Genomic DNA, 16,617 nt, shown 5'->3' with positions numbered 1-16,617 from the left:
TTTGTGTACCAAGCACATGCTGTTACCATGGTTCCTAGGACATTGTTTTGTACTTGTCTGTTTACACATCTTTCTGTATTGCTAGACTAGAGAGCAGAAATTTGGTCAGATTTCTGTTTGAGCTTCTGAACTTAGTAAAAAAAAGAAAGATCATTTGCTAAACACACAGAAAGTCTTCATTGAATGAACCAGTGTACACAAAGTGGAAAGCAACTGGGGTATTGGGGGAAGCTGCACCTATCTGCAAGGTCCTCATATGTTCTCTGTGAACTTTAATATTTAGGCCCAAGGAAACATGGTTGTGATTATGTGATTATGATGGTTGTGATTATGAGTAAGATGCTTAAACTCATTCAATATACGGGGTCAATCAAGGTGTGTGTGTGTGTGCGTGTGTGGGACATAGAAGTGGTGCATGGATGTGTGTACCTGTGGTGTATGTGTGTGTGTGTACAGATGCATCAACTCTGCACATTAGAGACCTTGTGTGTTCTCCACTATCACTCTTATTTCGCTGACAGTTTCTCTCTGGACATGGTGCTCACCATTTTGGGGTTAGACTGGCTGACCAGAGAGCCCCAGCTGTCCTCATTCTTGTACAGCAAATGGTCTTACCTGTTAAACCATCTTCACACCATGAATCAGCTCTTTGGCATACCCACTTGTACGTGGTAGGAAGGGCTTGTCCCAATGTGTTTTAGCTTAAATCATGTTCTAATGGCTCCACTGAGGATACTGAAACAGTCATACTTAGGTATCAAAAATATGAATCCTTGTGGAGTGTTCCTTGACATAGAAGAGCCCCAAGATTCATGGGTATACTTTCTAGAATGTTGTCCTTATGAGATCAATCAGAATTCAGCTACCTGAAAAACTTTGTTTATTTTCATTTATTTATTTCAGAGAGACAGACAGAGAAAGAGGAATATATATAGAGATAATGGGCGCACCAGGTCCTCCAGCCACCACAAACAAACTGCAGACGTGTGCGTCCTTTTGTGCATCTGGCTAACGTGAGTCCTGGGGAATCAGGCCTCGAACTGGGGTCCTTAGGCTTCATAGGCAAGCACCTAACCCCTAAACCATCTCTCCAGCCTGGGTATTTCTTTTGAAATACATTTTCTTTACTCTTCAAAAGGAAAGAATCATTAATCCAATGCAAGGCAGTAGTTCTCAGTGGGGTCACTTTATATTCTAGACAGAGCCCCTGCTGCTTTGCATGGGCAATGCATTTGATCCTCTCTGCAGCCTGAAGGTAGACTTAACAAGCTTCCTTCTGTGGATGACAGACCCAGAAGGTCATGGGCCAGGGTTTCCAGCTGTTCCTCAGAGATGCAAACCTTGAGGAAAGATTGGACAAGTGCTTTTGATGCACAAAAGAGAGAGCTACTCACTGTTTACTTTGGAGCATGAGGTGAAAGAAAGCACAGGAAACATAAATCTTCATGAGGGCTCAAGTTTTGAAAATCTACACATGGGGTTTTTAACAGTGCATGACCCGCCTTCTCTTTCCTGACTGCTCAGCACTGGTGGGTCCAAGTGATTGGTGCTGGCCCCTCATCTTACCACCCTTAACAAGCTTTGTACTTTAAAATGTACACACAGGACTTTTAACAACACGTGACCCAACTGCTGCTCCCCTCACTGTTCTCAGCTGGTGGGCCCAGGTGATTGGTGATGACCCCCATTCTTGCCACCCTTTACAAGCTCAGTACTTACAACAATGATGTGCAATTCCTCACAGAGCCAAACACATTAATTTGTCTTCTCTTTTAAATATCTTTGTTTGCCTTATTTTTTTTTTCTGTCTGTATTTAAAGTAGTTCTGCTCAATGTCCTTCCAGTTAATGAATACCTTATAAAAGTGATGTTTCTTGGGAGACCTAATTTCTAATGCTTGACCTTGCTGCAGCTTTCTAATTGGTTTACAATTCCGTTCTTTGTTTGAGAACACAGCCATGTGTTTCCAACTTTGTTTTGGCTGAACATGGCTCCCCCCCTTCCTGTTTCTTAGTTTATCTCAGATGAGTGTGTCCCATGTATTTTCGCCTGCACCTTTTTGTATTTTGTTGACACTTGGTATGTCACCTGTGCATATAACACGGAGGAGATGCCTTAGAACTCCATCACACATTTATCCATGTTCAAATGTAGATTCTGTGGAATTCCCGGTATGGATAATATACTTCACACTTCTACCTGGCTTTCCAACATGTTTCCCCTCAGTATTTCCAAGCCATAAAAGGCAATATCCTTTTTTTAATTATTAGTTTTTAATAACAATCCTTTCCGTCTCTGTTTTTGTTTATTTTTTACTTATTTATTTGAGAGTGAGAGACAGAGGAAGAGACAGAGAGAGAGAGAAAGAGTGAGAGACAGAGAGGCAGAATGAGCACGCCAGGGTCTGCAGCCACTGCAAACAAACTTCAGACATGTGTGCCCCCTTGTGCATCTGGCTAACATGGAACCTGGAGAATTGAGCCTGGAACTTGGGTCCTTAGGCTTAGCAGGCAAGTGCTTAACTGCTGAGCCATGTCTCCAGCCCATCAAAGGGAATCTTGCATAGCATATTTCTCTATTTCCCTTTCAAAGGGTTCCCTGTCTGACTGATATTATATTGCCTCCTCTTGCATTGGTTTCCAGAATTTAGGACTGTTGTAACATTGATTTTGAAAAACATCTGTAAACATTCACATTGTAGAAAACATATATTTTTGTATAGTAGAGAAATTGTAAAAAAAAAAAAAAGTTTTTAAATGTTTATGTTTCAGATATTTTGACACAGAGAACACTGGTTATATTTTTGCCACTTCACTGATGGCCTGTTTTTCTCTGACTTCAAATTTTTCCTGCCTACCTAACCCTTCTCTGAGAACCACTGTAGTAGTTGGAACCTTCTCATTGCTATGACATATAAACAGAGCAGAGACAGTTTATGGAGTGTAAGGATTTGTTGTCAGTGTATGGTCCAAGGGGTTGTTTCATCATGGTGGGAAAAAGGTGGCAGGACACCTGGGCCTCAAGTATTCACATCAGCAGAGGGAAACTGAGGGAGTGAGCTGAGTGCAGCAAGCCAGGCAGGGATACAGCATCTCAAGGCCATACCAGCTGAACGGTCCACAGGGAGGGATTCAATATGAGGCTTCATCACAAATACATGAGGCTATGGGGAATGCTTCACATTCAAACCTTCATAGCGGTCAACAGACTGTTAAAAAGCAGTGAGCTGAGAAGTACACACACATATGCATGTATGCATACATAGATATTACACATGCACACTTTTGTAATCATGTGTATGAATTTGTGATCATGTGTATGAATATACATGCACAGATACACACACACACACACACCTTCATGTTCACATGCACCTAAATCTATTCTTGTGTATGTATATGTACTTGCATGTCTACACACATGTGCACAGATGCAAACAAATACATAAGTACACGTTTACATTTAGACATATGTGGTAGTTTGAATAGATGGCCCTCAATATATCTGTGTTTTATCAGCTTGTAGTTTGGATCTTTATCCACCTGACTGGAGAAAGTGTCACTGGGTACCTCTTAAGGCATGGTGTTGGGTTTGAAATACTAATCTAATGATATATACAGTGCCTAATTCCACCTGGAGTTTGTGAAGTGTGCTGTGTGGCTTTTGGCTTGTGGCTTCTCAGCTTCTTCTGCCCTTTTGGAACTTTCCTTGGATCTGTAAGCTTCAACATATACCCCTTCCTCCATAACTGTGTCTGCTCTGAAATTTATCTCAGCAAACCTGAAGCTGTCTGCTACAACTATCCATACTTACCGACTGTGCCTTTATGTAAATATATATATGCATACACTTATGAGTTCATGAGTGCATATGCATATTTATACAGATGCCTCCACATACATGCATATGTGCACACATATGCACAACATACATGTGTAGAAACAAAAACACATGCACGTGACATGGATGTATATGGAATATGGATGTGCAGGGGTGCCTATATGCCACGCACATGCATAGAGTGCACATATACACATATGTACCCATGATATGTATAGTGTGGATGGGGATGCAGAGGGCTGACTTTTCATCCAACTAATTTTTTAGAGGTGTCAAGGATCATTTGAAGACAACAATGAAAGCGCAAGTAGCTGGCATTTGACAGCCAGTAGTGTAAGGCAGGGAATGTTAACAGCATGTGAACCAGAATGATGGAGGTCAGGGATGATGAGAAAACAGATTTGAGTGCCTCAGAGGGAGTATAGCCTAGCATTTGATAAGGACTGTTGGGTGAAGAAAAAGAACAGATAATGAGGAAAGTTCAGCTATGTGTCCCTGTGTCCACAGGAAAGGGAGGATAACTGAGTATTCAGTTGTACTTGGCTGTGAAACAACCTTATACCTTACTGCCTGGCATTCAGGGCTAATGAGAAAAAGTGGAAATAAAATATGTTGTGTGCATAAGACTCCACTTCATTTTAGAGAAATGGGTTAAATTCAGGTGTCCCAACTGCAACTTCTTACTATCCATACACATATTAATATCTTCAACATACACTTTGATTTTTTTGTGTGTGTGTCTGTGTGTGTTTACAAGAGATAGATGGAGGGGAGGTGTGGGTTTGCTTGTGAGTGTATAGGGACACTACATGACATGATAGTTTGATTCAGGTGTCCCCCATAAATTTAGGTGTTCTGAATGCTAGGTTCCCAGGTGATGGAAATTTGGGAATTAATGCCTCCTGTAGGGAGTGTATTGTTGGGGGAGGGCTTATGGGTGTTATAGCTAGACTCCCCTTGGCAGTATTTGGCACACTCTCCTGTTGCTTTGGTCCACCTTATGTAGGCCAGGGTGTGATGTCCAACTTCTGTCATGCCATCTTTTTCCCTGCCATTGTAGACCTTTCCCTTGAGTCTGTAAGCCAAATAAATCTCTTTTTCCCACTAGCTGCTCTTGGTTGGGTGATTTCAACCAGCAATGTGATGCTGAATGCAATAAGTAAAATTGAAAAAAAAATACCTGTTTCCCTTCCTAATGCCACAGGTCTGAAATCCCAAATTCTTCACATGTTGAGGCAGGCAGTTTACAAATTCAAGGAGAGACTGAATAATTTAATGAAACCTTGTAGTGTTGTTGAATGAGTTGTCCCTCATAAACTCATGTGATTTTTGTTTTGTTTTGTTTCTCGAGGTAGGGTCTCACTCTAGCCCAGGCTGACCTGGAATTCACTGTGTAGTCTGAGGTTGGCCTCAAAATCACAGTGATCCTCCTGCCTCTGCATGCCAATTATTAGGATTAAAGGCATGCACCTTCACACCTAGCTAACTCATGTGATTTTTAATGCTTGATCCCCAGGTAATGCAATTTGGGAAGTGGAGCCTTGTTGCAGGAGTGTGTTGCTAGAGGTGGGCTTAGGGGTAATATAGCCAGCTCCTCCTTGCTAGAGCTTGGCTCACTCTGTTGCTGCTGGTTTCTAACTCCTGTGGCAAAGATGATATCTATCCAGGTTCTGCTCATGCTAGTTTTTCCTCTTCCATCATGGAGCTTCACCATGAGACCTTAAGCCAAAAGAAATACTTTTCACCCCGATCTGCTTTCAGTAAGGTGCTTTGTCCTAACAATGAGACGGTTACTACAGCACCCTATCTCAATATTTAAGAAGTACATAATAAGGGGCAGGGGATATAACTCTACAAGAGGGCATTGGCCTCACATGCACTAGATTCAATTCATAATACAAAGTTAGAGAGAAAAAGAGAAGGAGGTAAGAGGGAATGAGGAAATGGAAGATGGAAGGAAAGGGATGAGAGGAGAGAGATAGAAAATCCCCCCAGGTGTCCATCACTAGAAGAATGGATAACTAAGCTGAGGTATGTGTACAGAATGGAATTCTAGACAGCAGTAAGAAAAAAATGACACAATGAAATTTAAAGAAAAATCGGTGAACTTGGAGCATATCATTCTCAGTGAACTTATCCAATCACAGAAATATAATCACTGCATAGTCTCACTCATCTACAACACCTAACCTAAATCTACCCAAGATGCCTTACATAACCAGCAAGCATCTCGTGTACTAACAATACCATGAATGGGGAGGGAAGAGGAGGGCAATAGAGGATGGGTGGGACACAAATATAGACCCAAATGTCAATGGCACCATAAGATTCTACATGCTACAAGGCAGACCAAATGCTTGAACCTTCACCAGGCCCTTAGAGGGAACACCTCAGTCACAAGGCACTGAAGAGATTGTGATGAATACTGACCTTAATATTCTACCATCTCTCTCTCTTTATCTCTCTCTTCTCTAAAGCTTTTATATTAGTTAACTTTTCCTTCATTCTCTTAGTGGTACTGACCTGTAACTACCAGTACCAGCAGGTGGATATCATCTGCAATGAGCTTTTGATCAGAGAGACCTACAAGGTTTCCTAAAAGACAGACAGATTTCTGTCAGAGTACTTGATAACCCACCAAAAGTTAGTAGTAAGACCCTACTGCTGAAAACACCATATGCAGTTGACACGTAAAATGGAATGACATGGCTGGAAGCTGGAAGAGAGTCAATCCCCAGACAATCATTGCCTCTAGTGCCAGAAGGTGCTGCATGGGCGACTGGGGGAGAATGACCAATATCTGCCCAAGCAACACATTGTCTAACCTACTTAGCAGCAAATAACCTGTCGTGATGCTCAAACCAGTGCAGTAGTGGGGCACAGCCACGGTAGGAAACCAACTGCTTTTGAGTTAGCAAACTGGTCCACTTAGTGGAATGGGGTCCATAGGTAGAGCTGGGAAACAAGTCAGAATCATATCCAAACATGAGCCTGCTCTCCATTAATTAGTTACCACCTATTGTGGGCTACAAGAGGGTCTACACCTATAAAAAATAAGGGTTACATATGTAATAATATATATCTTTTACATTATTTTAATAGAGAGGTCAAATATTTACATTCTTAATTGTCTAATAAGCTGTTCCAGTGTCCTCGCGTTCTAATTTGTGTTAAAATTGACAATAACTTTACTCTACTGGGACCACATCTGTTTAGTCAGCTTTTACTAGCTAGGGTGAACACTAATCTAGACAGAATTTATGGGAGGAAGGGTTTATTTCATGTTTACAAAAAATCCAAGGGGATGCCATCAGTGACAGAAGAAGGTGGCTCCCTTTCATGGAATGAAGAAGAAATAAACAGCAACATGGGCTGGAGAGATGGCTTAGCGGTTAAGCGCTTGCCTGTGAAGCTTAAGGACCCCGGTTCGAGGCTCAGTTCCCCAGGTCCCACGTTAGCCAGATGCACAAGGGGGCGCACGTGTCTGGAGTTCGTTTGCAGAGGCTGGAGGCCCTGGCCCGCCCATTCTCTCTCTCTCCCTCTATCTGTCTTTCTCTCTGTGTCTGTCGCTCTCAAATAAATAAATTAAAATAAAATAAAAAATAAAAATAAATAAAAAGAAAGAAAGAAAGAAAGAAACAGCAACAGCAAGGAAGTAAGCAATAACTGCCACAGCTCAAAGTGTTCTCCACACACTTTTGGGCTGGAATTCACCCCCAAACACACATTAGGACTTGATAGTAAGGTCCATCCCCAGTGACATTGCCCCCTGACTCCTCAGCAAGAATCTGCCTGCTAGGGACTCAAGCAGAATATTTAATTTTTAAAAGTCTGAGGAGCTTGGTGTGGTGGCGCACACCTTCAATCCCAGCTCTCTGGAGCCAGAGGTAGGAGGATCACCATGAGTTTGAGGCCATCCTGAGATTCCACAGTGAAGTCTGTCAGCCTGAGCTACAGAGAGACCCTACTGTGAAAAACAACAACAACAACAACAAAAGTCTGAGTCTATGGGGCCATACCAACTATCATATTCAAACTACCACAACATCTGTCTTACATCATCATGGTGTAGGCTATGTAAGTAGGTGATGTACTTCCCATATTATATATTTCCAAATAAAAGGAATGTGTGGTTAGGGAAAAGGCTCAGTGGTGAAAGACACTTGCTTACAAGGACACCCTGAGTCCAATTCCCCAATACACATATCAAGCCAGATACAGAATGTGGTACACATGTCTTGAATGAATTTATAGGGGTAAGAGGCCTTGACATGGCGATTTTCTCTCTGTTTTTCTCTCTCTCTCAACTCTCTCCTCACAAATAAATGAATACAATATTTTCTTAAAGTCATGTGTGCATTGTTTCACTTATGCCATGTTGGCACATTTGGCAATGGTAGAAGTCTTCATTAGCCCCAATAAACTTCCTTTGCAAGCAAATATTTTATATAAAATATATTTGAACCAAAATATTATGATTGCATGTCAACTTCAACATAAACAGAAGGCCACCCTAAAATAAACCAAATTTGCATTATTAGAACATAAAAAGTATGACTTATGCCAGAGGAATTTCAATAGTTTTTGAATTTAAAGAAAACTGTAAGTTAAGTCATTTTATGACAAGATTTTGGGCACATACTTTGGAATGAGTAAAAATAAAAAGCATTAGGATATGTAAAAAAAAAAGCCCACAAGAAGAGGTCATGTCCTTCTGTTTGGACACAAGTATCTTTATACACTAAGACATCTTCCCAGTCTATATCTGGCTTTGAATTCTCACTGCCAATACAACCAAAGATCATGGGCCAGATAGAACAGTTTTCATAAGAGGACTGAAAAGTGGAAAGAGATGAGCACACTGGCTAGCAAATCTCAGGTCTTCAGGATGACATAGTGATCATTTCTATGTTATTTTTCTTTTTTGTGTTTGTTCCTGCTTTATAAAAAATATGTACTCTAGACATTGTTCACCTGACATATAGAATATTAAACATGCACAGAGCCAAAAGAGGTTTATGAAGTTTGGAAAATGTCATGATTATTCCTAGAGCTCTATATGCTAATTAAAATATAAAATAAATATTGATTTTTCAGCTAAAATGTTTCAAGTATATTTAGCAAAGATTTCCAGCCCACTGCAACCAAATATCATGAAAAAAATGAACAAAATTCATGGCCAACACAAAGTGAAAGTGGAGACTATGTGTCAATTTTGCACTCTTCCTTATGATGGCAAGTGGTGACCTTGCCCACTCAACAAAAAGTCTGAAACATTTCAGATGCAGCAGTACAAAAGGGGAATAATTTAACCTTGTTCCATGTCAGCCTAGGCTAGACTGAGACCCTACATTGAACAAAAGAAAACAGCCTGGCATGGTGGCACATACCTTTAATCCTAACACTGGTTGGCAGAGGTAGGAGGATCCTGATGAGTTCAAGGAAACTGAGACGACATAGTGATTTCCAGGTCATCCTGGCCTACAGTGAGACCCAATCTCAATCTCAAAAAAGCAAATCAAACCAAACCACAAAAACAAATTATATATATATATATATATATAATTTGTTTGTCTATATATGTATATATATACAGACACAGACACACACACACACACACATTTATATGTATGTATGTATGTGTGTATGCATGTAAGAAAGGGAGTGGTTTAGGAGTAAGATTTCCAGGTTCTGAAGGCACCAGGCATGAATGACTTCACATTCAAATTGTCATGGAGATGTTGGGAGTATTATGCCTGTAGGTAGTTAAAACAGTCCCTTTAGATTTAAAATGAAACAAATGTGGCTGAATTAAAAGTTGAACAACGTCAGAAACTTGTATTGTGCAGAATCAGAAAATGTTGCTTTTTCAGGGAGAGTGTATAGCAGACATATTCAGGTTTGCTGAGATGAACTTTCAGATGAGGCTCAATTATGGAGGAAGGGATTTATTGAAGCTTACAGATCCAGAGAATCTTACATAATGGCAGAAGTAGCTGGCTTGCCTTCACAGGCCCAAGCAGACAGACAGAAGCACAAGCCTAAAAGCCAAAAGCCACAGCACACTTCAGGAATTCCAGCTAGGTACACTTTGTATATCTTTAGGTTGAAATCAGAAACTCATAACCACACCTTAAGATCCACCCAGTGACACTGCCTCCAGCAGGTGGCTACAGATGCAAACTACAAACAAACAACTGAATATAATATTGGGGGCCACATATTCTATTCAAACCACCACAGTGTGGCTCCAGAGAGTGGGACTTCCAGTCAACATTCTGGCTTTTGTTTTTGCTGTTTGGGGGTTGGTTGGTTGTTTTGTTTGTTTGTTTTGTTTTCAGAGGCAGGGCCACTCTCTAGCACAATCTGACTGGGAATTTACTATGTAGTTTTAGGCTGGCCTCAAACTCACACTGTGATCCTCCTGCTTCTGCCTCCCAGTTGCTGGGATTAAAAGCATGCACTACCACACTCAATTTCAACATTCTGAATGAACCTTCCAAATACCAGTGATTATGATGAGGACACCTCTGTGTGACCACAGATACATAAAAGAGCAGTGTGTTAACTGAAAAATATGCTCTTTGTTTGCTAGACATTATGTGAATTCCATGAGTGTTGGGGACTAGTAGGGGCCATAGAAACATGATATATCTCCAATAAATCAATACATCCTTCATGTTGTAATGCCTGTTAGAATTTAATGGGTGGAGCAGCTAAGTGAGGCTTTATTTCTTAGGAAATTCTGTCTCAGACACAATCTCATTTACTTATCTGTGCAGGAAACATCACAAAAACAAAAACATCGAGCATAGAGTTATTTCTGAGCAAGATTCCACAAAGAGAAACTGATTATGACACAAAACGTAGGGTGAAGTTTGACTGCTTCATTTACTCAGTTCTTCTGTTACTTGCCTTCATTTGGGGGTACATTTCCTCTATTGAGACTGGTTTAAATGGTTTTAGGATGTGGGGTGCCATAATGATATGGTTAAGGTAATGAACAGTGATTAAGATGTTGAAGATGCGGCTGTGGACAGAGTTCACTTGGTAGAGTGCTTGCCTAGTATGTACAAAGCCCTGGTTTCACACCCAGCATTGGACAAAACCACTCCTGTGGGTGTACACCTGTAATCCTAGTGTAAGTGAGTTCAGGTCCAGCCTGGACTATTGAGATACTGTGTAACATAAAGAAAGATGAGGGGCTGGAGAGATGTCTCAGTGCTTAAGGGCACTTGGATGCAAAGCTTGGTGGCCTGGATTTGATTTCCCCAGTACCCATGTAAAGCCAGATACACAAAGGTGGAACATGTGCCTGGCATTCCTTTGCAGTGTCATCAGGCCTTGGCACACCCACCTCATTTATGAGCTCCAGCTCTCTCTCTCTCTCCTTTAAAAAAAAAAAAAAAAGAACAGAAAATGTATTTTGAAAAGACAGATGAAATTGTTCTGTAGTGAAGTCAAATATAAAAGTCCTCATGATGCAATATTGTTTTAGAAAACATAATTATTCTACACAAATTAGCCTTTTCCTTAAAGTTAAAATAACACTGCTGTGTGATAACTTTGGAGTCTGTTTATAAAATTCTGAGTACTGAGAAAATATTGCTACAAATAATGAGAGTTGTAGCACAGCTGCTAATGTTGATTATTACTTAGCTTATTTTGTTGTTAGAATATATTAACTGTACAAAATGCCGGGTTTGGGCTGCAGAGATCAGTCACTGTTTGAGACGCCTGCTTGCAAAGCCTAATGACCCAGGTTTGATACCTTAGTATGCATATAAAGCCAGATGCACAAAGTGGTGCATGTATCTGGAGACGTTTTTGCAGTGGTTAGAGGCTTATACTGCCATTCTCACTTTCTCTCTCTTTCCTTGCAAAGAAATACAAGTAAATAAATAAAATGTTTTTTTAAAAAATAGCTGGTTTTATAATGACATATTTTCATATGTGCATATAAATGCTTTGATCCAAATAGCCTGTGGGCAAAGTTGGAAAATCATAATGACAGACCTGGGGTTGGGGTGCTTTTCAGTAATGATCAAAGGAAGGCCTCTGTGCTATGGAGGTACTGTGGCCTCATTGTATATCTGACCTGAATAATCTTTTGGAAAACTGACATATACGTACATTTGTGTATTTGTTTATTTGTGTGTGTGCAATGTGCGCACACACAAATGGGTGCACCAAGGTCTCCTGCTGCTGTAATGGTATGATCAGAGCCCGGATTTGGAGGCTCTGTTAACAAACGTCTTTGACATCTGAGCCACTCCCAGGCTCCATGCTGCCTCACACTTTTACCAAGTAGGTGCTGAGCCCTGAGCTAAGCAGAGAGAATGAAAACTGTCTTTACAGTTCCCATCCTTCTCCAGGTGTGTGACAGGAAAAGGGATCTGTTTCTCAACACTTGCAGGACAAGACCATGTCAAAATTTACCTGTCAGAAATCAGGGGAGAATTCTGAAAATGTAAACTACACTTTTATCCACATTCCTGAGGAAAAAAAATTGTAGGTGAGATTAGGTCAAGCACTCCTCCACATTTGAGCACTTGTCTCTCCTCTAACTGATTATGAGTCACCATGGTGACATGACATGTCAGAGCCCATGGTGACATCAGCAGTTTGTTGCTTCCCTACAAAGGTTCTAGAACAGATGCGCTTTGGACCAGGCAGAACATGATTAGTGATCCTCAGAACAAGTAGTGCGGATTTAGTGTAGGACTATGAACATTCAGAGCATGAAAAAGAACAACAAATCCTTCGGGAAACCAGTGGTTGGTGAAGAGCCAGCTAGAGCAGCCCCATCTGAGGCTTCATGTGATCCAAACGGGGACACCAGAGGAGGTTCACAAACTCAGAGTGACCAAGGCATGAGTCAAGATCCAAGGCTTGGAGAGAACCTCGAAACAGAGGAACAAGACCACCATGAAGCCAGCGAGGAAGGCACCAGCAGTCTCTTGGGGCTTTCATTTCCCAGAAAACTCTGGGCAGTAGTGGAGAACGAGGCGTTCAAGTCTGTGGGCTGGAGTGAAGAAGGAGACACCGTGAAGATTGAGGGAGAACTTTTTGAAGCAGAGGTCCTTCACCGCAGTGGTGCAGATAAAATTTTTGAAATGGACAGCTTAAAGCGTTTCATCTGTGAACTTAATCTTCATGGGTTCAGGAAGATATGCACAAAGAATTCACCAGTGCACCCTGGAAAGAAGAAAATGATGGTAGAGTATATTTGTGTTAAATTTTCTATGAAAGTAAATTCTTTGCCTAGAAAACATTCTTTGTTTAGATTCCCACTACCAATGCCATGAACAATGGGCTGTAAGGTTTTCATTTTCTGTTTTAATTAATTAATTTATTGACAACTTCTGTACTTACACACAATAAACCATATTTCCCTTCCCTCCCCCACTTTCCCCTTCACAACTCTGGTCTCCATTATATCACCTCCCTCTATCCATTAGTCTTTCATTTTTTCTCAACTTTTTTGAAGTTAATTAAATTTAATGATGACGTTACTTTATAGCTGGTCAAGTTCACTGCTTCCACCAATTCTGCATGATAAATGATGTTCTAAGTAAAAAGTAATATTACTGGGCCTACAGAGATGCTTAGCAGTTAAGGCACTTGCCTATGAAGCCTAAGGACACAGGTTCAATTCCCTGGTAACCACGTAAGCTAGCTGCACAAGGTGGCACATGTGTCTGGACTTCATTTGGAGGGGCAGTATGCCCTGCATGCCCATTCTCTCTGTCTCCCTCTCTCTTCTTTTGCTATGCTTGCAAATAAATAAGTAAAAATCTATTAAAAGGCCAGGTATGGCAGCACATGCCTTTAAACCCAACACTTGGGAGGCTGTGGTAGGAACATTTCCATGAATTTGAGGCCACCCTGAGGTTACATATTGAATTCCAGATCAGTCTGGGCTAGAGCAAGACGCTACCTTCAGAAAAACCCAAAATAATAATAATAATATTACTAATAATCTGCATTTAAAATTTTAATTTAATAACCATTTGGCACACCTGTGCAAAACAATATGTTTATAATCATCCAATGTAGAATCATATACTAAAAAAAATTAGACTCAGCTTTTTTGTCATCAAACCCCCTATAAAGTTTACTACCCAGCACAAGTGTCTTGGTTGTTCATATCCCTAAACATCCACAAATCACGTGCTATGTGCAAAGCTCTTAGTCAGGCTTTCAGGTAGAGCAGAAAGAAAACAATATTGTTGAGACCCTCAATGAGCTTATGGTCAAATATAGCAGAGGAAGCAAGAGCAGGAAATCTCAGCTGCAGCAACACAGCTGCCCCTTAAAGGGGAAAATTTTTACTTAAGCAGGTGCCCAGAAGAAAGTGAGATTCTGCTATCATGTGGTTTAATGAAGATCTTTGTGCAGAATGGTAGAGCTGCTTAGAGTGTAAGTTCATAGTCTTGACAAGTGGCATAGGAAGACTAGGAATCTCAAGGACTGCAAGTCACATGACAAGACTATTCTGGAGATGAGTGACAGAAGTTCAGTGTGTCAAGTGCTAGCCTGGCAAGCACTGTCCTTGGTACCCCTGTAAAGTGCCAGGTGTGGCAGCACACTCCTGCAATCCCAGCACTGAAGAAGCGGAGACAGGAAAACCTGGGGCTCTCCAGCCAACTAGTCCAGCCAAATTGGTGAACTCAAGGCCTATGCGAGACCTTGCTTCAAAAAGAAGAAGATGTAGCACTTGGGAGGCAGAGAGAGGAGGATTGCCAAGAGTTTGAGGCCACCTTGAGACTATATCATGAAATCCAGGTCACCCTGTGCTAGAGTGAGACCCTAACTCAATCCCACCCCCAGAAAAAGAAGCAGTAGCAGATGGAGTTCCTGAGGGTAACACCTGAGGTTGTCCCCTAGGCTCCACCCACACAAGCACATTTGCACATGCACTTACACATGTATGTGCCAACATACATATGAACATACACACCACACATGTAGATAAAAGGTTATTCTCTCTTTTATTTTTGGTGTCATGATCTTTTCCTCCTCTTATGATGGCCTTGTGTAGGTAGTGTCAGGCACTGTGAAGTCATGGATATCCAGGCCATTTTGTGTCTGGAGTGAGCATGTTGTAAGGAGTCCTACCCTTCCTTTGGCTCTTACATTCTTTCTGCCACCTCGTCCACATTAGACCCTGAGCCTTGGAAGGTGTGATCGAGATGTTACCCAGTAGTCCAGTCACTGTTTTCCAGCACTATCATACTTTCTGAGTCATCCCAGGGTCACTGCCATCTGAAAAGAGAAGATTCTCTACCAAAAGTAAGAGTAGCATTAATATAAGGGTATGAATATTAAGATAAGTCCTTACTGGGAAGTTTGATAAATCTTTTCATTTTCAAGGATAACTGAAACTATTCACTGACTGGTAACTGTATAGAGTACAAAAGTAGAATGTTTGATATTAAAATGTGTGCCATCCCCTTAGATAGGTGCAGGCTAGGAGGACTCTTGGAGGCCAGGTCATGGCCTACATATGGTTCACGACCTTCAGCTGTGAGCATTTTGTTTCTAGTGAGGCCGTGCTGAAGGGCACCAGGACCATTGAAAGCAATGGAAATGATTTTCTCCATCACATAATCAGCTGAGTACGATGGGCAGTGTGACAGTCATGCATTCTTTACCTCAGAATGACTAAAAGCTTCCTTTTCCTTTCAGATCTATCAAAATGCAAACTTTCAGAGGGATAACCCAAGGCTGCTCGAGAACATCTGGAGGAGAGGATGTCAACGCAGCCCTGCTCAGGAAGAGCCATGCTGCAAGAGAAGGAAGCTCGATTTCCCCCAACGTTCTCCACACCTTCAGAAGAAGAAGCAGGAAAAGACCATTTCCCTGAAGGAAACCCCCAACAAACAGGCACCCCAAGGCCAGGGCACCTTCCTTCCAGTTGGTGTCACTGGATGCCCCCTAGCACTATGCCCTCCTGAGGAGCACAGCGTCCCATGTGGAGAATGCTCCCCTGAGGATGGCAACATGGTGTCTCCGGCTGGTGACAGAATGGAAGGGTCTGGGCAGGTGAGCATCAGACCCTCATGGTACCCTGATTGGGGTTCAGTGATATCTTTCTACAACAAGTGTTCCTCCATGCTGAAGGCTGTCTTGGCAGCCATTTCCTTAAGTGAGCTGTCTGATGGGGAGAGGGAGCAGGGCTCCACCAGTGTGTCCTCTGCTGAGGAAGAGCAGGAGGGCTTCCGTCAAAATAAGTGAGTAATCTGTGTGCTATACAAGGGCAGTTCTCGTTCATGAGCTTACCGGCCATGTAACACTGCAAAAAGTCCTTGTTCACTAATTACAACCTAGTGTATTCCTATAAAGAAACACAAACCCCATGGAATTAAATAAAGAATCTCAACATCTGACTTAGGCTGCTTAGTACATCTTGACCCTGTAGTTTCACACCTTTTTCAGCAGCTTGGGTTTTGGGGAAATGCTATCTCCTCACTGACAGTAAATCAGAAAGAATCATCCAGATGGTTTTCTCTGGCATAAACTAATACACCCTGTGTAACAACAGAGACATTTATTTGTTAACTACTGCAAACCAAGAGAGAACTGGATGGGTTTTCACACATTAGATCTTCTCAGAGAACACTGGGGACCTACCAAACAATATTGGGAGAATCTTGGTTTTGGCAATATAGGTCTCCATGCACAAAGTCTAGTCCATGTCCTCAGGGAAGCTATGAAAGCAATGATCAGACCCAGCAATGCTACTAATGGTCATAGGTACATATCGGATGTGCA

At 41.5% G+C, this 16,617-nt stretch overlaps 1 protein-coding gene across 1 annotated transcript; it reads left to right on the top strand.

Moving 5' to 3' along the window:
- The first annotated feature begins 12,566 nt into the window (after positions 1-12,566).
- LOC123457142 (heat shock transcription factor, X-linked member 3-like) lies at positions 12,567-16,080 on the top strand. Its single transcript, XM_045141176.1, has 2 exons — positions 12,567-13,058; positions 15,532-16,080. Exons 1-2 carry the CDS (start codon positions 12,567-12,569, stop codon positions 16,078-16,080), a joined length of 1,041 nt encoding a protein of 346 aa, XP_044997111.1.
- Positions 16,081-16,617: the final 537 nt, after the last annotated feature.

This window comes from Jaculus jaculus (assembly GCF_020740685.1).
Source record: "Jaculus jaculus isolate mJacJac1 chromosome Y unlocalized genomic scaffold, mJacJac1.mat.Y.cur SUPER_Y_unloc_1, whole genome shotgun sequence".
Taxonomy (NCBI): domain Eukaryota; kingdom Metazoa; phylum Chordata; class Mammalia; order Rodentia; family Dipodidae; genus Jaculus; species Jaculus jaculus.
Note: the sequence above shows the minus strand (reverse complement) of the source record. Positions and strands in the feature narration are given on the sequence as shown.

Bases quoted from the DNA above. Each gene is read 5' to 3' on its own strand.
- LOC123457142 (XM_045141176.1), top strand. From the start codon at position 12,567: ATGAACATTCAGAGCATGAAAAAGAACAACAAATCCTTCGGGAAACCA. The intron at 13,059-15,531 runs GTAGAGTATATT...TTTTCCTTTCAG, and splicing joins CTGGAAAGAAGAAAATGATG to ATCTATCAAAATGCAAACTT.